The 24,102-nt window shown below is 43.7% G+C and overlaps 1 protein-coding gene across 2 annotated transcripts in view; it reads left to right on the top strand.

Moving 5' to 3' along the window:
• The first annotated feature begins 5,681 nt into the window (after positions 1 to 5,681).
• The window catches only part of MYO1D (myosin ID), a 121,349-nt gene continuing 102,928 nt past the window's right edge, over positions 5,682 to 24,102 (top strand). For both annotated transcript variants that reach the window (XM_069751367.1, XM_069751369.1), the window contains exon 1: positions 5,682 to 6,390. In XM_069751367.1, the coding sequence (XP_069607468.1) occupies positions 6,296 to 6,390 (95 nt within the window). In that variant the 5' untranslated portion in view covers positions 5,682 to 6,295. The remainder of the gene's footprint in view (positions 6,391 to 24,102) is intronic.

Genomic DNA, 24,102 nt, shown 5'->3' with positions numbered 1-24,102 from the left:
CATATTTGTTCAGACAGGACAGGTTCAAGACAACAGGTACTCATCCAGACAGGACATCTGGTTTAGACAGGACAGGTTTAGGATCACAGGTACTGTTTCAGTCAGGACAGGTTCAGACCGGACAGATGGTTTAGACAGTACGGGTGGAGGTTGAAGTGGATTCAGGTTCAGGCACAAGCAAGAACAGGAACCCAAAATCTAAGTAGCAATTGCAAAACTAACTAAACACTATAGTTGCTCAGGCACCACCCTACATGGGAGGGTGACTTAAATACATGATGTCTCAGAGTAATAAGCTGAGGACACTAGGTCTCTGAGCAATAAGCTGAGGAGCGTGCCCTAAGCGCATTGCCAGGAGGCCTGTGCCGATTCTGGGACATGGCGGCTGTGTCGGGAGCTGGCCCAGGGGAAACAACAGAGCAGCTGTAGCGGTCAGTATTTCAGCATCCCTGTCAGGGGGAGGGGGAAGGACCATGCAGGGACACCGGCGTTACAATATTAAATTGATTGGTTTCGAAAACTAAAACTAATTTTGAAATGCCCTAGTAGGGATTATAGCGACAGTACATCGTATCTTTGACCTAGAGCACTGCACTTGAATTGAACAGCTGTTACTAGGTTTTCCCCAAATTGATCACAAGTGGTCCCAGCAGCAGGACATACTGTGATCATCTTATCATTAAGGGACACTTCTAACAGAGATTTTCCCAAATGGCCATTCCGATTAGAGGACCTGTCGCTACTCTTGACTTTTATTTCTATCCAATAACCGTGCTGGATCGGCTTTTCTTATAATTCAACATCATAAAGTATTCACTAAAACAGACATGTTGGGAATAGTGACAGGTCCTGTCCTTTTGTAAAGGGATTCTCCTTTTGGGAAAACCTCTATCTGTAAGTCACCGTTCAGTATTTCACATCAGTATCTGTAAGCCAAAACCAGGAGTGGGTGATAAATAGACAAGTGGTGACTTGTTTCTATTATACTTTTTCTCTGATTTCTCCTGATTTTTGCTTGCAAATACTGATGTAAAATACTGACCAAACACTGAACATGTGAATGTAGCCTGTAAAGTGCCCCTCGACGATAAGATGATCACTAGATGTCCTGCTACTGGGACCCTTAGCAATTAACAGGGGCAAAACCCGTAACAGTTGTCCAATTCCAGTGCATTGCAACCGCAGGAGAAATTAATTATTGCATATTTCCTATTGGAACCAGTGAGCTTTCCATTATGCAAGAACTAGTCCTGTCCTCCAGAGCAAGAGACATCATGTACTTGAAAAAAAAAAAAGACTTTTTCATCACAGTGATAGATCAGATTTTCATCAGTGAAATTTCCAAGTGTCAGTTTTAGGCCATGTCCAGTGTGAACATATCCTTACCATCAGTATTTTATCAGTGTTTCTCAAATGCAAAAAAAGCAAAACATCCTGATGAAGGTTTCATCAGCGTCTTCAGATTTGCATTGGCGAATTTGATCTGTGAATTGGACATGCCTGTCTGTAAAAAAAAAAAAAAAAAAAAACCTAATCGGGCAATTATTTTTTTTTTTTTAAATTAAATTAGTTTTCCTAAAACAGAAACCATACAAATCACCTGCATCTCGGTACTGTGACTCCTTCAGGCCGGTTTCACACGTCAGTGGCTCCGGTACGTGAGGTGACAGTTTCCTCACGTACCGGAGACACTGACACACGTAGACGCATTAAAATCAATGCATCTGTTCAGATGTCATTGATTTTTTGCGGACCGTGTCTCCGTGTGCCAAACACGGAGACATGTCAGTGTTTGTGGGAGCGCACGGATTACACGGACCCATTAAAGTCAATGGGTCCGTGTAAAACACGTACCGCACACGGACTTTGTCCGTGTGCAGTGCAGGAGACAGCGCTACATTAAGCGCTGTCCCCTCCACTGGTGCTGAAGCCGCGATTCATATCTTCCCTGCAGCAGCGTTTGCTGTAGAGAAGATATGAATAATTGTGTTTAAAATAAAGATCTATGTGCCCCCCGCCCTCCCACCCGCTGTTCTGAAAATACTCACCCGGCTCCCTCGCTGGCGCTGCTTCCTGTTCTGGCCACATCTTCTATTGTATTAGCGGTCACGTGGTGCCGCCGATTACAGTCATGAATATGTGGCTCCACCTCCCATAGGGGTGGAGCTGCATATTCATTACTGTAAATGAGTGGCCCCACGTGACCGCATACAGGAGAAGATGTGGCCAGAACTGGAAGCTGCGCCGGCGAGGGAGCAAGCCGGGTGAGTATATTCAGAACAGCGGGGGGGCGCACAGGGGGTGGTAGGGCGGGGGGCACATAGATCTTTATTTTAAACACAATTATTCATATCTTCTCTACAGCAAACGCTGCTGCAGGGAAGATATGAATGGGGCTTCAGCACCAGATGCTGGTACGTGTGGTACCCAGCACGGTGCGTGTGGTACCCAGTGGGCACACGGGCGGCACACATGTGCCGCTCGTGTGCCACACTGATGTGCCACAGAAACGTAGGGGCACACGGACACGGATAATTCCGGTACCGATTTTTTCCGGTACCGGAATTATCTGGACGTGTGAGACTGGCCTCAACAAGGATTAAAAAAGTCGCATCACCAGCTTTTTCTCTTAATTACCTTCCACTACAGAAAAGTACTTTGGGGAAGGGATGGGGTCTACAGAGATATAGAAAAAAGGTTCTTTCATGGTTTGGGTACATGAATGTGTTTAAAATGGATATATTACCTGATTCTTGTATTTATCTCAGACTATATCTACAGTATTTGTGTGTCAAGCAGCGACTTCAAAACATTACATTATACTAAGATCATATATCTTATCATATATGGAATAACAGTAAACCCATGTTAGGTAAGGAGGTGCTCACCAAGTCTAAGAAAGCTGATGGGGTCGACTTACTTGATCTACCAGTCTAACACGAAATTCTCGTCTACCTTCTGGATTGGGACCCTAAGGCCAGAATCACACGACCAGTTTTCTCTCATCATAGAAAGAATGGGCCAATTATAGTTAATATACTCCGATTAGACTCAGATTAGAGTCTGATCAGAAAGTCATCTAATTTTTTTGAGGTGGAGAAAAAAAAATCCACCTTGTCCATTCAGTCAGTCTGTGAAAATTGGACCGCACTCTGATGTTATCTGATGTTTTCCACGTACTTATAGACTTCAATGGCTGAGTGAGATCCAAATATATCCCCCCCCCCCAAAAAAAAAATGGACATGCACACGTCCTCATTGAATAACATGGGAACAAGTGCTATCCGACAAAGGACGGATAGGACTCATCTCATTTTTATGGTCATCTGCACAAACCCTAAAGTTGGAACCACATGGCAACTTTGGAAGCTGCTACATCGCAGCAAAATGCAGGTGAATGTGGGTGCACTGTGACCCCAAAGGTACCCCAACAATGAAGTTGCAAAAAAATCCAACTGGGTCTAACTTTTATGCCCCCATTAACTTTTATTATCCTGAAATGTAGCCGTGGTGCAACCTGTGTCATGGTCAAAGTCGCCGTGTAGCCCCAGCCTAGGTTCACACTGCGTTAACAGCAGCCCATTCAACACATGCGCTAACGGGCTGCTGTTAACGCAAGTGCCGATATGTCATTGCGCTATCGCAGATAGAGCATCTGCTAGCTCTGCGCTAGCAGTGACGGACCCGGAAATGCTGCAGCCCGTGTCCCGGGGTCCGTCACTCAATGACGGCACATCATTATGGGCGTGCGCTAGCGATGCGTCCGACATAGGACTTAATGGCGGCGTTAACAGTGTAACGTAGTCCGTCCAACGGATGCCTATAACGCAATGTGAACCTGGCCTAAGGGCTCATACTCCCATGCGAGAAACTCGGATGAGCCTTGCACATCAATACCTGACACTGCACCCGGATCGGCGCATGCGGCCGCAGAGCAATACATGCGCTGAACGCTCCGCTCCTGAGTGTCGGCAGCAATGCCGGGTATGGACGTGCAACACTCATCCGAGTTTCTCGCATGTGAGTATGAGCCCTAACCATTACTACCTACCACAAAATCTGATGATTAGGATAGACAGACATGAAGATTGTGCTGCAAGACCACACAAAATAAGGGAGCCCCTGCTAGCAGAATGAAATATGCTGGTCTAGGCTGCAGTGTCCGCATGAATGCGACACAGATACAACTGAGGTGTATGTGAAGATTGAATTGTAGGACTTGTGAACTGCATTACTGCCATGTAAGCTATGCAGGGGAAATGGAGCTGCCTAGAACACGGTGTGAACAAGTTCTTGCATCCTGTGATTTGAAGCACAAAAATTCAACTGTCGGAACCTCAGAGCTCGTTCACACGTCCAATTTTCACGGATAGCACTCGTACCTGTGGGGCCATTCATTTTTTCCCCCTTGCACCGAGTTGGTCCGTTTAAAAGAACGCAGACATTTTTATCTGATCTGAGGGTGGGATCAAAATGGTCAATGCAAGTCTCAGAAAATCTGCAGCATATATAGACTGACACTATAGGATGTGAATTTATGATGCGGATAGCTCCACATTTAATCTGCATTATTCCACAGTGGTTTTTACTGCTGTGGAAATTTCACAGTAAGGCTACAGTCACACTATCAGTATTTGGTCAGTATTTCACATCAGTATTTGTTAGCCATAACAAAGAGTGGGTCATAAATACAGACTTGGTGACGTGTTTCTATTATAGCTTTCCCCTCTGTTTGTTCCACTCCTGGTTTTGGCTTATAAATACTGATGTAAAATACTGACCGAATACTAATAGTGTGACCGTAGCCTAAGGGTAAGTTCACACAGGGCGTTTTTGCTGCTTTTTTTTTTCTGCAGCAAAACCTGATCTTCTTGGCAAGAAAGAAGCTGCCCCAAAAACGCAGGTTTTGTTGTGTTTATTTTTTCTCTTTGCCCATGCTAATGTCCTTGAATTTTCAGCAGTAAAAACACAGCAAATGATACCTAATAATAATAATGAACAAAGCAAATAAAACAAAGCAAATAATAAAACAAAGCAAATAATGATACGCTGAAAGAAGTGACATGCTCTGTGTCCAAAAAATGCAGCAAAGCACAAAATACTGATCACACAAAAACCCAATATGTGTGCATGACATTTCTGTACTCTCATAGGCTTTGCTAGTACTGTAAAAAGCAGCTGAAAATTAGCAAAAACGCCCTAGAAGAGCCCTGTGTGCACAAGTGCTTACAAGGTCATAGCACTCACTTAGCTATAGGATCAGATACAGATGGCAAGGTAACATTTTATCCATGAAAGTAGTGAATCATTGAATCTGTCAGTGTGAGGCCATAGTTTCCCAAGTTCCCTCTGTCACTCGCCTTCCTTGTGCTCACCTGTTACTAAATTTCCACCTATGCCAGGGCTGTCCCCACGCTGCCCCTCTTAACTCTCCTCTCTGCTTTCACTGCCCATTTTGCTACTTCTTTTTCTTCCTTTCCAGCCCTCCCTCACTTCCTCCCCTTACCTCCCCCTCCTATCTCAATAGCTGCTGTCATACTGTCCCACCCTCATCCCCTCCTCTCATATGTCTGCCCTCCCCTATGCCTCACCTTTCCACTCAGTCTGCCTCTCCTTCCCCTCCCTGCATCCTTACCTCCCTTTTCTCCACCTCTCCCCTTTCTCCTCCTCTCACCTCTCCCACACACTCTTCCTGGTCTCTCTATGGATGAACAGGAGTTTGATCAGCAGCTTACACAGGGGAGACACAAAAGGCTGCTTACCCCTGTTGGAAGTGACAGCAGCTGTCCAGAAGTGACCTCTTCTCCTGAGACCCCCTACCTGCACTGACCCAGACACCATCCCTTCTTGCACTGAGACCTTTAATGAAGAAGACCCACATCTTGCACTGAGCAGATTTTGGAGGAGACATCCCACCTAGCAGTCTCTACTACTTGTGTGAGCTCCAAAAACTCCCTTTCTCCAGAAATTCCTCTGAGAGCCTTTTACCAGGGGATCTTTCGTCAGTTTTCCAAGAAGTGTATACTTCTCCTGAAAGCGACATCGCCTCCTTAGAGACATCTTCTACATCTCAGAGGCATTTTGCACTTGCAGATCACACACCTGGGGGATGACCATACAGTCTGGGTGTGACAGAGACAGCCTGTACTCCTGCAGGCAGGGTGCATCGGTGTCCTATATTGTGTAATTGTCTACTTGTGGTACGTTTGTATAGTTGTGCGCTGATTGTGTCACTTTTGGATATAGTTTTAAATCCTGCAATTGAGTTGGACAGAATTGGCTGTGGTGAACCATCATGGCAGAACAAGAAGGCTTACAGTATGGCAAAGCAGACTTTGTTCTAATGGACTCTGTCACATTACCAGAATTTATGGACAATCTGAAACTCCGGTAAGTGCACCTTGCTTCACATTATGTCACCTGTCACTTTTAGTAATATGGGATTTAATATCGTATCTATCACCTTATGGTCCCTTGCCACCTTGGTTTACCAAGTCCAGTAGTGATAGGTCATGCTGACCAAGACCACTGCAGCCACTTCCTAACTTACTGGTGAAGTTGGTGCTGCTGCCAGTCTTTCAGAGACCAGAGGGGGACTAGGGAAGCATGATCATGAGCTTGTCGGGATAGTAAAATAAGTATAAGGGATTATTCAGATGAGCATATTAACGTCCGTACGTTGTCTGTATGCAAAACTGATATCCTATGGACAACACACGGCCAATGCAAATCAGTGTGGAAGTTCTCATGAACGTTGTAATGCATGGACCGATGGTCTACATATAAAAAATAGCAGCATGCACTACTTTTGGTTCGTATTGCACATCTGAATCAATGATTATAAGTCAGAAAGTGCTCAAAAAACAAATCAACTCCAGGTTGCCACCCATATGTCATGCGTTGGTCACGGATCCTTTAAGGTACGTTCCCATGATCCGGAACTAGCAGCGTTTTGGATGCAGCGTATGTTTGCTGCGTCCAAAGTGCTGCCTTCTATTGAATGCAGGTAAATCCGCATGTGATAACTGAACCGTGTGGCTTTACCGCATTCAATACATTTCTAATGGTAAAATTTGTGTTACGGAAACTGGTGTCCCCGCAAGAGAAATGGACATGACCGCATGTCAGTGTCCGCGGGTGACTAGACACGCACAGTCACTATGCGGGCTGCTGCGGGTTTGGCACTGCATAAATACGCTGCTTCAAACCTGCAGCGGTTCCTGATCGTGGTCGCGCACCCTTACAATTATTAAGAAACCTGTATTTGGCCTATTTAATTATTTATGAAATTGTTCATGTTAAAACTGAATGCCTTATACATGTACAAAACAGACATGGGCTGGCACACGGAGGTAAACACACACATATATAAAATCTACACACGCAAATCACAACATGGATGTAAAAAATGTCACTTATTTCAGGAAGAAAAACGGATCATTTTACAAACGCTTGTTTGAACCCGGCCTTACTTTTGTTTTTTTTCTACATCTCTTGAGCACTGGGGGACCATCCAATATAAAATAAGGATTGCATGCATCTGTTACCATCATCTTGTTGACGGTTTCCAGATAATAATTTTTCTTTATGCTACACAAAAAGAAAAATAAGTGATCAAAATAAAAGTAGTAATACAAATATAATGCACAGAGGATGATTTTTACACTAGAGCCATCGCTAGGCACACCTATGTTAAGCAAACAAATCCACAACTATGCTACAGGTGCAATGCTATATGTCAACGGCACCACCATAATGCACATCTTTCACTCGTGTTGAGATACTAAGAGTATCACTGGACAGACATTATCTTGGTAAATGTATAGGTATTCTATTGAAATAAGTATAAGTAATGTTATTTGGGTTGGGTCTACGTTGAGTGGGAGTTTTATCAAAAGTAGTGCAAAGTGGAGTACGTGCCCATAGAATTCTATGAAAAATGCTAGGCAATGTAATGCTGTGGGCAGCTTGCCTACTTCACCTTTGCACAACTTTTGATAGATCTTCCCCCACCCCTTGTATCTTTGATGCTAGCCTCAATCCCGAGGCATCAAAACCCTACTTCTGGAAAGGGACCACCATCTCCAACTATGCCATGCATCTTCAGCCTTATCAATCCTAATCAAATTGGGCCAAAATCTGTAGCATACAGGTCCTTCTCAAAAAATTAGCATATAGTGTTAAATTTCATTATTTACCATAATGTAATGATTACAATTAAACTTTCATATATTATAGATTCATTATCCACCAACTGAAATTTGTCAGGTCTTTTATTGTTTTAATACTGATGATTTTGGCATACAACTCCTGATAACCCAAAAAACCTGTCTCAATAAATTAGCATATCAAGAAAAGGTTCTCTAAACGACCTATTACCCTAATCTTCTGAATCAACTAATTAACTCTAAACACATGCAAAAGATACCTGAGGCTTTTATAAACTCCCTGCCTGGTTCATTACTCAAAACCCCCATCATGGGTAAGACTAGCGACCTGACAGATGTCAAGAAGGCCATCATTGACACCCTCAAGCAAGAGGGTAAGACCCAGAAAGAAATTTCTCAACAAATAGGCTGTTCCCAGAGTGCTGTATCAAGGCACCTCAATGGTAAGTCTGTTGGAAGGAAACAATGTGGCAGAAAACGCTGTACAACGAGAAGAGGAGACCGGACCCTGAGGAAGATTGTGGAGAAGGACCGATTCCAGACCTTGGGGAACCTGAGGAAGCAGTGGACTGAGTCTGGTGTGGAAACATCCAGAGCCACCGTGCACAGGCGTGTGCAGGAAATGGGCTACAGGTGCCGCATTCCCCAGGTAAAGCCACTTTTGAGCTACAGAGAAGCAGCACTGGACTGTTGCTAAGTGGTCCCAAGTACTTTTTTCTGATGAAAGCAAATTTTGCATGTCATTCGGAAATCAAGGTGCCAGAGTCTGGAGGAAGACTGGGGAGAAGGAAATGCCAAAATGACTGAAGTCCAGTGTCAAGTACCCACAGTCAGTGATGGTGTGGGGTGCCATGTCAGCTGCTGGTGTTGGTCCACTGTGTTTCATCAAGGGCAGGGTCAATGCAGCTAGCTATCAGGAGATTTTGGAGCACTTCATGCTTCCATCGGCTGAAATGCTTTATGGAGATGAAGATTTCATTTTTCAGCACGACCTGGCACCTGCTCACAGTGCCAAAACCACTGGTAAATGGTTTACTGACCATGGTATTACTGTGCTCAATTGGCCTGCCAACTCTCCTGACCTGAACCCCATAGAGAATCTGTGGGATATTGTGAAGAGAAAGTTGAGAGACGCAAGACCCAACACTCTGGATGAGCTTAAGGCCGCTATTGAAGCATCCTGGGCCTCCATAACATCTCAGCAGTGTCACAGGCTGATTGCCTCCATGCCACGCCGCATTGAAGCAGTCATTTCTGCCAAAGGATTCCCGACCAAGTATTGAGTGCATAACTGAACATTATTATTTGATGGTTTTTTTGTTTGTTATTAAAAAACACTTTGATTGGATGGGTGAAATATGCTAATTTATTGAGACAGGTTTTTTGGGTTATCAGGAGTTGTATGCCAAAATCATCAGTATTAAAACAATAAAAGACCTGACAAATTTCAGTTGGTGGATAATGAATCTATAATATATGAAAGTTTAATTGTAATCATTACATTATGGTAAATAATGAAATTTAACACTATATGCTAATTTTTTGAGAAGGACCTGTATATACACACTTACCATTTTTATTATGAATAGCGTGGCCAAAATGTGGAGGTTGTGTGTATATATGGTTTACTATATTCAGGGGGGTCCTACTGACAGTCTGTTGTACAGATGTGACAGATGTTAGACAGTTGTTGTTATGTAGAAGACATTTTTTTCCAGTGCACAGCAGACTTCATGGCCTCCATATACAAAAAAAAAATTGGATGTTGCCCAGGTTCAAATGGTTGATAAAAGGGAGGAATTGCTTAAATAGTTCACATTTTTGTAACATAAGTGAATTATTATTAACTGCCATCTTAACCTGCAATCTGCAGGATATGCTGGGAGATGTTGTTTTGCAACAGATGAAGAGCAGGCGGAAAATTACCTACATTTTATATCAAGTTATATTAAGATTTTTTTCAAGAATTTTTGGATTTTTTTTTATATTTCTATGTCATTAGCTGCTGTTTAGCCTTATTGTTGTCTTGTACTGTAGAACCCCCTTTTCAGTAGTCATCTTATTGTCACAGTATCTGCTTAATAAAAATAAAAACTGTAGGTGATACATTTCCTTTGTGTGCTGTCATCAGGCACCTCCCCGTTGCTCATCATAATACCACTTTTCCAGTTTTCCCTAAAGTATGCACATAGCCTGTTTTTGGCCTTTGTGAACTTCATCTTTTCTAAAGATGCCCATACCCCTACAATAGCTTGTTCCTCCAGCTGCCATTCTGTCTGACCCGCCCTGGCACACAAATGCATGCATGGGTTCTGAATGACTATTGTAAGGCTGGGGTGTCAGACGAATATTCGTTCAGTGGACAGCTAGATCTTCCAGCCCCCATACATCTGAGCACTGGACTTGGCCAAGCATTCAATTTGTGTTCAATTGGGAGAGAGTAGAAAGATGCCAAAAGGATATGGCAGTGACATTCCAATTCTCCAATCCTTCTCTTCCCCACTGTGTCCTTTTGAGGGAGAATCTGGACACCTCCATTACATCATATGGTTAATCAGTCCCACTAAAATTGGTGAGTTCAGCCAATATTCATCTAATATGTATGGGGACAAAAGTCGCTGCCAGGCAGCTACATATCTCACCAGAAATTCCCCCCTGCCTATCCTTCTTTTCCCCAGCATCATCTGTTGGGAAGAGTATCAGAAGGCCACCTGTTCATGTGAGATAGTCAAGTTTGGATAACTTTTTTTTTTTACCTTTTGGGTTAGGTTCACATATGTATAACCGCTCTACTGAGCGCTGATGGTCTGCAAAGCTTTGTGCATGTCTGAAAAAGGCAGACACTGTTGGGCTGGAGGCCAGGTGGAGTCCAAAGTGCCTCCATTAACCCCATAATAATTAATTTACCACTTTCAGATGATCTTGGTCTGCGGGTGCAGTTTGTGATAAGAAAAAAGTAAACTGCTGTTTACTCACCATACTTGGGTCCAGCGCTGTCACTCTGGCACCGCTCCCAGTGTCCAGTACTGGTTGTGGTGCTGATGACCCTTCGACAGCGCTGTCCCCAAATCAGTGAGGTCAGCGGCTCACATCTGGATGTTCTGTCTCATTGGATATAGCTGCTGAGCTCACTGATTGGCTATTGACGCGCTATCAGCGCTACAGACACCGGGAGCAGTGCCAGATAGTCAGCGCTGGACCTGGGGATGGTTATTTAAGCAAGTTTGTGGTGTGTGGGGTTTTTTTAGACTGCACATGGGGACCAAGATTATCTGAAAGGGGATAACTCCTTTAGTGGCTCTGTCGGGTGCTATTGGGGTTTCCATTGGAATTCTGTTTTTCGCGTATTCAATGCAAACTCCAAAGCAGTGCACAATGGAGAGTACTCTATATACGTGATCCTAATGTGAAAGGGGTTCTTAACCTGCAATGGATTCTTAGGAGAGCACATATCATATGAAACCTAAGATCAACCCTCCTGTGATACTGGGATCCAATAAAATGTACGGTATCTCCTCAATCAACTTTTTTTCACTCCCTCTGCAAACACAAGCGGTGTCATATAAAGCTGTAGTTATCTGTCGGTCCTATGATAACTTGGTAGACAGTCACCTCTTATCAGAAGTAATTAGGAAAACACGGCACTTTTGGAATTCTGGTAGTGCACAAGTAGGATAACCAAATCCGTCAGTTGTGATATAGAAAAACTTGGCACTCGTATAGGTGTGTTGAAGAACTTATTTATTGAGTGAAGAAATTCCAGAAATAAATGAGACGTTTCGGTCAATACCTGACCTTCATCAGTCATCTGGATAGAGGAGATCTGTGTGACAGCGCGCTGTGTGGGAGTCTGTAGTGTCCACCTGCTAAGACAGAAAGCGCAGCCATTTGGGCCTACTACTCCATACAGAGCTTCTCCAGATCTTTCAGGTTTTGAGGCTGTCGCTGGCAGGCCTGGACAGGCCATCTGCCCAAGCGGGTAAATGCCTGCTGGGCTACAGCACTGAGCTGTAAAGTGGGCCGTCAGCCCCGGTTTTTGGTCCACTGGTCCTTTAAGTGAAAGCAAGTGCACGGAGGAGCTTCACCATGTCTAACGCTGGCAAGGAAGTTTTTCTGTGGGCAGAGTTTGTGCTCTGCTCTGTCCCAGTCGTCTCTATGGAATCTACTCTGTTGCCGCCTTTCATCTTCCCCTCATCAGGATCTGGGTGAGTCCAAAAGTGGAGCATCTGTTACTGTGTGTGGCAGTTCCGGCCCCAGTGATATATATATACCCCAGTGTCAGCCCCAGTGTCGGCCTCCTTGCCTGTGTATACCCCAGTGTCGGCCTCCTCGCCTGTGTATATATAGTATATGGTGTAGAGATGTTTATATCGTATGGTGATGTGTATATAGTGTGGAATCCACATTATATACACTGGCACAACTCTACAGTATATACTATATACATACTGTAGCTCCACACTATATTCTTTAGCATAGTGTATAGTGTGAAGCTGTGTATGTAGTTTTTTTTAGCATTCATTGTGGAGTTGTGTATGCTGTGTACACCTCTCCTGTCCTTTTATAGTTGTGTAATTTTAAGTATATGTAATATTCTGTACATAAACACTGCACAATACCACTTGTCCTACCTTGTATATATTCACTTGATAGATGATAAGTTTTCATTTCCTGGGGATCCTACTGCTGGGCCCCCATCATCCCAAGAACCAGAGCTCTGAAGAGCAACATGTATATGGAGCTGTGGCCGATCATACCCAATATCGTGCCATTCACAAATGGCTCTTCAAATAACTCCTTAAAGAGCGTGTTGAGAGGCAGAACAAAGTATAGCAAACATTTACTGTTCGGGGTGGGAGTGTTATAATATGTGGGCTGGTGGGGTTTGTGTGATAGGGCCGCTTTTTTTTTTTGTCCCAGTTCGGCCCTGGTCTCTGGGCAACATTGAATTTCAGCTCCCCCTATAGATTTTCTATTGTGTTGAGGTCTGGAGACTGACTAAAGGTACCTTCACACATAACGATATCGTTAACGATATCGTTGCTTTTTGTGACGTAGCAACGATATCGTTAAGGAAATCGTTCTGTGTGACAGCGACCAACGATCAGGCCCCTGCTGGGAGATCGTTGGTCGCTGAACAAAGTCCAGAACTTTATTTCGTCGCTGGACTCCCTGCAGACATCGCTTGATCGGCGTGTGTGACACCGATCCAGCGATGTCTTCACTGGTAACCCGATGTTTACCCTGGTTACCAGCGTGAAAGTAAAAAAAAAACAAACACTACATACTTACCTACCGCTGTCTGTCCCCGGCGCTCAGCTTCTCTGCACTCCTCCTGCACTGGCTGTGAGCACAGCGGCCGGAAAGCAGAGCGGTGACGTCACCGCTCTGCTTTCCGGCTGACCGACGCTCACAGTCAATACAGGAGGAGTGCAGAGCACAGCGCCGGGGACAGACAGCGGTAGGTAAGTATGTAGTGTTTTTTTTTTTTTACTTTTACGCTGGTAACCAGGGTAAACATCGGGTTACTAAGCGTGGCCCTGCGCTTAGTAACCCGATGTTTACCCTGGTTACCAGCATCGTTGGTCGCTGGAGAGCTGTCTGTGTGACAGCTCTCCAGCGACCAAACAGCGACACTGCAGCGATCCGGATCGTTGTCGGTATCGCTGCAGTGTCGCTTAATGTGAAGGGGCTAAAGCCACTCTAGGACCTTGAAATTCTTCTTACGAAGCCACTCCTTAGTTGTCCTGGCTGTGTGTTTCTGGTCATTGTCATGCTGGAAGACCCAGCCACGACCCATCTTCAATGTTCTTAGGCAGGGGTTCACATTGTGTTAACAGCAGCTTGTTCAACACATACGTTAACGGGCTCCTGTTAACGCAAGCGCCGGTATGGCAGCGCGCTAGCGCAGATAGAGCTAGCAGATGTTCTATCTGCGCACGCGGTGACGGACCTGGAAACGCTGCAGCCCGCGCCTCGGGGTCCATCACTCAATGACGTCACATCGCTAGCGCACACCCATTGTGGACGTGCGCTAACGATGCGTCCGACATTGGATTCAATGGCAGCGTTAACGGACTGCGTTACACCACGTTATGCCGTGGTGTAACATAGTCCATCTAACGGACGAGTTCAACGCAATGTGAACCCAGCCTTACTGAGGGAAGTAGTTCATTGACCAAAATCTCGCTATACATGACCCCATCCATCCTCCCTTCAATACAGTGCAGTTGTCTGTCCCCTTTGCAGAAAAGCACCCCAACAGTATGATGTTTCCCCACAATGCTTCATGGTTGGGATTATGTTTTCAGGGTTGTGCTCATCTTTCTTCTTCTTCTTCCTCTAAACACGGTGAGTGGAGTTGATACAAAAAAGTTCTATTTTGGTCTCATCTGACCACTTGACCTTCTTCAATGCCTTCTCTGAATCATCCGGATGCATATGTGCTGGCGTGAGCAGGGGGACCTTGCGTGCCCTGCAGGATTTTAATCCATGATGGCGTAGTGTGTTACTAACGGTAATGTTTGAGACTGCAGTCCCAGCACTCTTCAGGTCATTGACCAGGTCCTTTCGTGTAGTTCTGGGCTGATCCCTGACCTTTCTCAGAATCATCCATACCCCCATGAGGCAAGATTTTGCATGGAGCCCCTGACTGAGAAATATTGACATTCATTTTTTGTTTCTTCCATTTTCTAATAATTGTGCCAACAGTTGTGGCCTTCTCACCACACTGCTTGCCTATTGTTCTGTAGCTCATCCCAGCCTTGTGTTGGTGTACAATTTTGTCCCTGGTGTCCTCAGACAGCTCTTTGGTCTTGGCCATAGTGGAGAGGTTGGAGTGTGATTGATTGTGTGAACAGATGCCTTTTATACAGGTAATGAGTTAAAACAGGTACAATTAATTCAGGTAATGAGTGCAGAGTAGGAGGGCTTCTTAAAGAAACACTAACAGGTCTGTGACAGCCAGAATTCTTGCTTATTGGTAGGTGATCAAACTCTTATTTCCTGCAATAAAATGCAATTTAATAAATCATACAATGTGGTTTTATTTTTAGATTCTGTCTCTCACAGTTGAAGTGTACCTACAATAAAAATTACAGACCTTGCCATTCTGTTTAGGTGGGAAAACATGCAATATTGTCAGTGTATCAAATACTTTTTTCCCCATTATCAGAATTGTTCTGGGGCAGCTTTTCTTTATTCCCTCACTTCAGCCCACTTGCTCTACTAATACGCCTCGCGCCTCGCTTTGACTCATGCAAATACCATTTTGTATTGCTGTTTGCTTTCCAATCCCACTATAATCCTCGTAAAGTGAATATTCTGCACATTTCTCAGGAACTTTCCAAAGCAGATCCCAATATCTTAACGTTTGGTCTTGTTTTTAGTAATTATGTGCAGGACTCAGTCCTCCTCCTCCTTCAGCCAGTCCTCCCTGTTCTGCCCCTTCTTTCTCTTGGCACTGAGTCATAGGTGAACGCCAAGTGGCATTTTCTTGTGATTTAATGTCTGGGAGCTCAGGAACCGGATAGGAAATGACGATACCAGAACACAAACCTTATATTGTCACTGCGAAAACTTCACTTTTTTTTTTCTTCACTTTTTGTTTATTCTTGCAAGTTTAACAGAGCGAGCGGCTTCGAGAGCTGCAGAAACCTTTTTAATAGAAGCTGTAGTGTTTACCGAAAGAGCGGTCAGCTTCCCTTCCTTTCTTTAAATATAGAATTGTGCAATGTCCGTGTGATAATCGATCGACCTTCCTCTACAGTACAAAGGGTATGAATGGCAGGGACACCCATTGCCTGTAGTCAGTAGGGAGAACAAGGGGGGCAGTGTTATCTATAGGGGCACAATCCATAGGCGGCATTTGAAATTCATCCATGTTTCTTTCCAAGCCGTCCTGTTTTTTTAAATGCTGGATTAACTATTGTCTGAGTTTCATTTTTCGAAGACATAATACACTTTCCTTTGTGTAAGCATAAGGCGGTTGTTAAGGATTCAAAAAAAATCGGTCTGTCGTTTGTTTTTTTTTTTTGTTTGTTTTGTTTTGCTTTGTTTTTTTCCCCCAGAAACTGCACTACTCCTGTCTGTACGGGTACATCCCGCAGGTAAGGGTAGTGCGATGTCTGGCAGGAAAAATCCCTTTACAGAGGCCGATCATAGACTATGCTTATTCGTCAGCTGATGGCATCTTTTATGGGGTCTAGAAAATAATGGTCACCGTGTGTGAGCATGACTGCCTTCGATAATATGCAAACTGATCGTATGTCGCCGTACAGTTTGCATTGGCCCGTGTAAAAGGGCATTTAAACTTAACCAGAAACTCTATGTAAACTGTGGACGTGGGATTTCTTGAAATCTCATCCACCATTGCTGTAACATCTGGACAAATGACTGTTCAAACAAAGCACAGGGGCTTGGTGCTTTATGGCAGGGCCAAGCTTTCCAGTGCTCGAGCTTGCCTATTTGTTTTCCATCCTCTTTTTCCTTGATTAACAGATCTGGGTTTACGAGAGCCAGAGAAGGTAGAGAAGGATGCAAAATAAGTACAGTAAGTAGTAAGGTGCACTGAAATGTTTGCCCACGCAAGGATGCATTGAGCACATTTTGCTTGGTTTGGGAGTCATTTTGTTCCTAGTCAGCTGTTTCATGGAATCTGCTCTTCTAAGGGTAGAAACGTAGTTTGAAAGGTGGGCAGCAGAGGGGCATGAAAACCTTTTATTGTCCATTCACTGTAGAAATTTATCCCATTGATCAGATATATACAAACTTTAATCAGAGTGAACGGAAATGTGATTGAACAGATAACGTTTATTAGCTACATCAAGCACCATGACCACATCATATTGGATCAAAATCAGCAATGCAAATATGAGTCTGTGAAAAAAATCAGCACTCTCTTGGATGACATCCGAATGCAGTCCATTTTCATGGACTCTCAGAAAGAAGAAAGTGGAGAAATATTGTATTTTTGTTCTCCAGGCACAAGAAAAACTGTGGACAAATCTGATAAAAAATGGTCGGTCAGTCTTTTTCTTACATGAAATAAACACATATCTGAATGAGGCGTATGCGTATACATTGAGTATTTGCACCATATTTTTCTGCAGCAAAAAAAACACAGTATTAGAATAAAAAAGCATATTTTTTATGCGTTTTTATGTGCTTTTTCCGATTCTTTATGATGGGTGAAATATGATGCAAAAGGGACTGACACGCTGCAAATTTTAAAAAAAGAAAATTTCTTTGATGGTTTAAATCAACAAGGGAAAAATTAGCACCATGTGCATGACATTTCAGAAATCTCACTTAACTTTGCTAGCACTCAGTTTTTAGCATTGAAAACCGCCCATGGAAAAAAATTGCGAACTAATGTGTGAACAAGCCCTTAATGTTTGACGGTTTTCTTAATTTTCTCTCTCACAATTTTATTACATTGTTGTCACTTAGTTACATGAATACGACTGTTCCTATGAAGAGATCCAAAGGTTTTACTTATTGCCCCTTTTATCTCCTGCAAACACTGGAGATGCTGAATTCCAAGCATTGCATCATTTTATTAGCCCTGTAAAAGTTTTATATTAAAACCTGTTGAGATCTGTACATGTTGTCTAAAGTTCCTTAAATCCTAAACGCCCAGATAAACAATACTGAGCCATATGCGATTGCGTTACTCATTCCATCGATAACACGTTTTACCTTATGGGAGGTTGTTCCCGCCGTTGTTTATTTGACATGTCGTGTCATTGTCTTCTCTTCTAAATACCACTGTGTCCTTTCAGAAAAAGTCATCAAAATGATGAAATGCAAGTACAGGAATGCGGCATTCATCTAATCTATATGTGACCTACATAAGGGAGTGTCCATGACATGACAAAAGGTGACTTGTATTAGTCCATGCCTGCAGTCATCTTTGAAGACTTCTACAGCCGCTATAAACATCAAAGGAGATGTGGCTGCATAGCTTTACCCCTGAGATGGTTACTGCACACCATGTGTGCTCAAGTTCTATTCCTGAATATAACTGGTATTGACAATTTTTACATTTTTATATGCATCATGAAACTGAGTCTTGTATCCCTGTATGATGGATATAACACAGGTGTCACTGGTATACCTCGACAGATAGGGGCCAGAAGACTGCAGCAACTGATATTACATACTCCTACACTGGTTAGAAGCACTTCACCTTCATATTAAATAGTGTAGGTTTTTCCTCGTTAAAAGTGCAAGGGTTAATATTTTCAGATGAGAGCTTGTGAACCTTCCCTGCTTTGATGGTCTCAGCTGTTTAGCGTTAGCCACTCCCCTCTACTATATATGCATGTCTCTGGCGTTCAGGGATTGCCAGTGTTGGTACATACTGCCTGGTTCTGTAGGTGGAGGAGTTGGTTGTTTGAGGAGGTGGTTTGGAGTGTTGTTCAGAAGGCTGTTGCTTGGAGTTTTTTCTGTGGTCACATTCTCATCCTCTCCTGTTTTGGTTCTCCTTCCTTTACTACCTGGTGGTCCTTTCTCTTGTCTGGTTGGTATATTCATTTATCCCTGTCCGTCTTCCCTTGTTTATTGGGTTGGTGTATTCTTATACACTACTACTCCCTACTTCTCTGGGTGGGGGATCAGGGCTGATATAGGAGCATCGCAAGGCACGTTGCCCCAGCGTCTTCACCATCAGAAGTATTCCTGGGTTCAGGGCCAGCCTAGGGCTTGAGGGGTAGGGAAGGAGCTCCAGGATATCCTGCTACTGAGCTGTGACAGCTGGACTCTCCAAACTTTCTTAACACAAAAGCCACATTCCATTCTGAGAGATGGTTGGGAGCCACATTACAGTCAAATAAATTGTAGTAGTTCCCTCTTTACCCATTTGAGGGTTATGATTATTAGTGTTCCCCTTAATATAGCTATAAAAACCCACCTCAGTGTCCCCTTATAAAGTAATGATAGAACAAGTGCCTGCTTATCTATTTATATAATTGCCTTAAATTGTCTGTCACCCACTTCCATGTGGACGTCCTCGAATCCCACAATCCACCGCGCCGCACCAGAAGTACGCCAACCGCCATATTGGAATACCCAAGTGATGGGTATTCCAATATGGCACCTGCTGGTGGTACCAGGCCCTTGCACAGTACCACGAGCGGCTCATTGCCGGACCTTCCAGGTCGGCGTGGGACGGGGAGCGGCAGCTGTCCATTATACTCACCTGCTCCCGGCGCATCTCTGCATGTCCCTGCTTCTCCGGCGCCGCCAGCTTCTTCTTGTGTTCAGCGGTACGATGTGACCGCTGAACATAGCAAGAAGCTTCCGGAGACCATCTGTCAGTGAGAAGCTGCCAGGGACCGTGCCAGGAGCAGGTGAGTATAACGGGGGAAGGTGAGCATTCCGATATTCACTGGTCTCGTTCCACCGCAGCGCGCTGCTCCATCTTGCGCATCCTCTGGGTGTGATGCTCAGGTCAGAGGGCGCGATGACGTGTTTAGTGTGCACGCCACCCTCTGCCTGAACAGTCACTGCAGAGAGCCGGAAGACGGAGCGCCGCCTGTCGGTGGAACAGGGACAGGTGAATATCGCAAGTGCAGGGGGCATGCTCAGGACAAGAGGCGAGTATGTCATTTCTTTTATCGCAACAGCATATGAGGCACATGTTTCTATGGAGCATCTTATGGGGCCATAATCAACCATTATGCAGCATTATATGGGGCTTGGGGACAAGAGAATCTGTGCTGCAGAGCCTGCCCCATCGGCACATCACCACCCTCCTGATGCTATAGCATCGGGCCTCCATCTAGTAAAATAATAATGCTGCAAGTTCCCCCTTATACCCAAGTGAGCATTATCACGTGATATTATCCTGACTGACCTTTCTAAAATAATACTCCCTTATTGCCCTCTCTAACAAGTGATAAAGCCCACTGTGGACACTGATACAGAGAAAAGTACTCGCCTGAGCATATAGCCGCGAACCACACATTAGCAACTCGCAAGCTGCATGTGGCTCACGAGCCACTGCTTGAAGGATCCCTGGAATAAGGGATAGACCATTTCATGTTGGGTCCTGGTCTAACAGTTCTGGTCCATACCAGAGAATATGGCAGAAAGACGAAACTTCAGTGAATCCCAAATGAATGCATTTCCTCTCTCCGCTGATTGCTCTAACGCTTCATATATAGAGCTGAACTGTGTCTGTACAGAGTTTTATTAGCGGCATATAGGGATAAAATAAAACTCCATATATTTCTAAATGATATCGGAAGCATATAAATATGTAAAACTCAGAATTTGTGCTTTATTGAAACACCATGTGACTGTGTAGCTCCATACTTGGCAGCCATACTACAGTACCTCCGTGGGGTGCTGTGCATCCTACATGCTCACAGCTCTTCTGTGTATGAGTACTTGGGCTAAGGCTTCATGACAACATGTGGTGCGATTAATTGTGCACCTTGCCTTCAAGCTAAGGCCCCATCACACATAACACTAATGTCTGACGAACACGTTGATATTGATGGGTTTGACCAACAGTCTGCCGTGTTTGGGACGCCAGCTTACTGTCGAGCGGGCATGTCTGATTTTGGACTGCCAATCGTATTGTTTTCTTGGAGATAAGCTGCTGGCATAGTGATCACGGCCAAAGTGAGCGCTCCAGTGTGTCCTTTCCTCCTCCCCCATCACGTGTAAGAACATGACACTTATTAAGATGACACTAATATTTGTAATGCAAATGAACCCTAGCACCGCGCTGCACAGATCTAACATCGTTATATACTGTTCTTGTGTGACTGGCTCATTTGCTTATTTACTTTCAGTAGCTGCAGAGCAACTTAGATATTTTACATTATTGCTGTCTGAAAATTAAAATGAATTGGCATGTATTACAGATCATTCGTCTATTATCTATTAATCGTCAAAGTGGGGCCATCACAAAACTTTGGCAGCTTATTGTTGAACAACCTTAATGTGCAAGTACATAGATGATCTTCCTAATTGTCTATTTTGTGTATCACTAGCTATAACTGATATTCATACTATATAGAAAATGTCGTCATTGACATAAATTACGGTACCGTAGATAGTTTTTTTTCCGATTTATAATAGAATTATTATCCGATCCAGCATCAAGGATAAGGAATAGATGGCGTCCAACGTTTCGACCTGCATGAGGTCTTTATCAGGGACATCTGTGGTATTCAAAGATAGAATTATCTACAAGTAAATGCGTCATCTGTACAGTGTCAAAAACATATATAGGTTGAAAATCACAGAGTTGATACAACAGAAAATTAGTAAAAAAAAAATAAAATTTAAAAATTGAATTTAAATACTAAAATAGTTTTTACAAAAGACAAAATCAATTATGAAACTTCCAAAGGGAAAATCGTTTCAAAGAATCAAGATGATACGACACTAATAAGGACGAAGAGGGGAGAAGGAGGGCGAGGATAAGGTAGTGAAAGAGATAAGATGGTGTAGTAAAAGCTACAATGGGTAAAAGCATAGAGTATGGTGGCAAGTAAAGAATAGAGGCCAGATACAAAAGGATTTACAGAATTAGGTCTATGGTGGTTAACTGTGATGGGCCTGTTGGGTATCAATGTACGTGTAGTGGGAGTGTCTGTGCATTAAGTCCTTGTAGTTGGATGGGTCCGTGCATTACTGTATGCATAGTATGAAGTATTATGTGAGAATAATGAAAGGGGTGCGTCGTTAGTCAATCGGCAGCATGTATTGTCAATAGATAAGTACTTTGGTCATGGTATAGATGGTATTCACATTATAACATTTTATATTTTATTATTGTAGAACTGAAACCACAGGAAATGCTATTCTGAAACCAGGCTATTCCTAAGGGGATCTGAAAGTTTTGTGCTTAAAATAATATTAAAAGTTAGAAGTGAAAATCATGTTTGAAGGCGTGGGATGGAAAACTGTAAACTGCTGTTGGGTTCTTGACTTCACTCAGTTTTGTTATCACAGCAAATGTGGAATCTTCATGACGTCTTTTATAAGATTATCTGAGACATCTTTGCCAAACAAGAACTCGAGTCCACCAGAACAGGGCCAATAGTCCAGTGTCGTTCTGAATTGTGGCTCCTAGAGTGGCCCCTTGGTGGGGTCCCCCCTCTACGAAGTCCATATGCTGATCATTTAGTGCGTATGTGGCCTCCGTACTTTCATCATGTTAGGGAAAATAAGGATCACTTTGAAGTTTCAAATCCCTGATCCTTTTGTTCTGCAGGCAGATAAGAAGCTAACTGTTGAGTCTGGCACTCATACAAGTAAAGGTACCTTCACACATAACGATTTTGTTAACGATATCGTTGCTTTTTGTGACGTAGCAACGATATCATTAACAAAATCGTTATGCGTGACCGCGACCAATGATCAGGCCCCTGCTGGGAGATCGTTGGTCGCTGGGAATGATCAGGACCTTTTTTTGGTCGCTGATCACCCGCTGACATCGCTGGATCGGCGTGTGTGATGCCGATCCAGCGATGTGTTCACTTGTAACCAGGGTAAATATCGGGTTACTAAGCGCAGGGCCGCGCTTAGTAACCCGATATTTACCCTGGTTACCATTGTAAAAGTTAAAAAAAAAAACAGTACATACTCACATTCTGATGTCTGTCACGTCCCCCAGCGTCCACAGGGTTAAAACTGCTTTCGGCAGTTACTGCCGACGCTGACAGTCAGTGCAGGGAAGCTCTCGGCCAGAGCGCTCCTGCCGAAAGCAGTTTTAACCCTGTGGACGCCGATGTTTACCCTGGTTACCCAGGTGCTGCAGGGAGACTTCGGCATCGTTGAAGACAGTTTCAACGATGCCGAAGTCGTTCCCCTGATCGTTGGTCGCTGGAGAGAGCTGTCTGTGTGACAGCTCCCCAGCAACCACACAACGACTTACCAACGATCACGGCCAGGTCGTATCGCTGGTCGTGATCGTTGGTAAATCGTTTAGTGTAACGGTACCTTAAGGTGTATAGGGGCCTCCAACAGATGATTTTTGGGGTAGTTAATGATCTGGCAGATCTAGTTTTGAACTGCAGATCCTTTTGTTCTTTTAAAGCTTAGTTGCTGCCAGAAGAGTCTTTCATAAAAATAGACAAGCACGCAGTCAGCTGAGCGCTTCGGTGTATGGTAGAGCTGGGCGAGATAATTGCCAGTCGAACGATAGGGAAAATTGTCATTCGGCCACCAACTATCTAAACTGTACAGTGGGCTTTGCTCTGCTCCCAGATGCAGTGGAGGCGAGTTGTTTTTTTCCTTTTAATTGTTGCAGCCTGCTTATGATTGGTCAGCATCATACAGGGACAGGTACAGACCCCCCTCCCCCCACGGTAAAAACTGTGAGAACACCCACTTGGACCTTAAAAAAATAAAATAAGAGATTTTTTAAATAAATTTTTATTTGTTGCCAAATATTTGAATTGCTAATATCGCCGCAATGTAGAGGCGATATGATAAAAAATAAACGTTTTATTCTGTTCTTCAGTCACTAATTGCATCATGTGTCCAGTTCAACATGAAAATTTGGTGAAAGGTCCTCTTTAAATGATGTTGCACAAATCAAAATCCATTGAATTGGACTTTAGTCAATATATTACAGGTAGTTATGAGCGAGCGCGCTCGGATATTGTGTTATCCAAGCATGCTCGGGTGTTATCCAAGTATCTGTCATGTTCGAGTAATATGTTAGTGTCCCCGCAGCTGTAGAATTTGTGGCTGTTAGACAGACACAACACATTCAGAGATTTCTTAACAAACAGGCAATCTTCGCATGTGTAACAGGCACAAATTCTACAGCTGCGGGGACTCTAACATATTACTCGATATTCAAGCATGCTCGCTCATCACTAATTAGAGGTGTGAACCATACTGAGGGAATATATATGTTGGCAGCATAACTGTGGAATGTGCAGAGGTAAAATAAATCGGTGGCTGT

Source organism: Ranitomeya imitator, chromosome 2, assembly GCF_032444005.1.
Source record: "Ranitomeya imitator isolate aRanImi1 chromosome 2, aRanImi1.pri, whole genome shotgun sequence".
NCBI lineage: Eukaryota > Metazoa > Chordata > Amphibia > Anura > Dendrobatidae > Ranitomeya > Ranitomeya imitator.
This window is presented reverse-complemented; position numbering and strand designations above follow the sequence as displayed.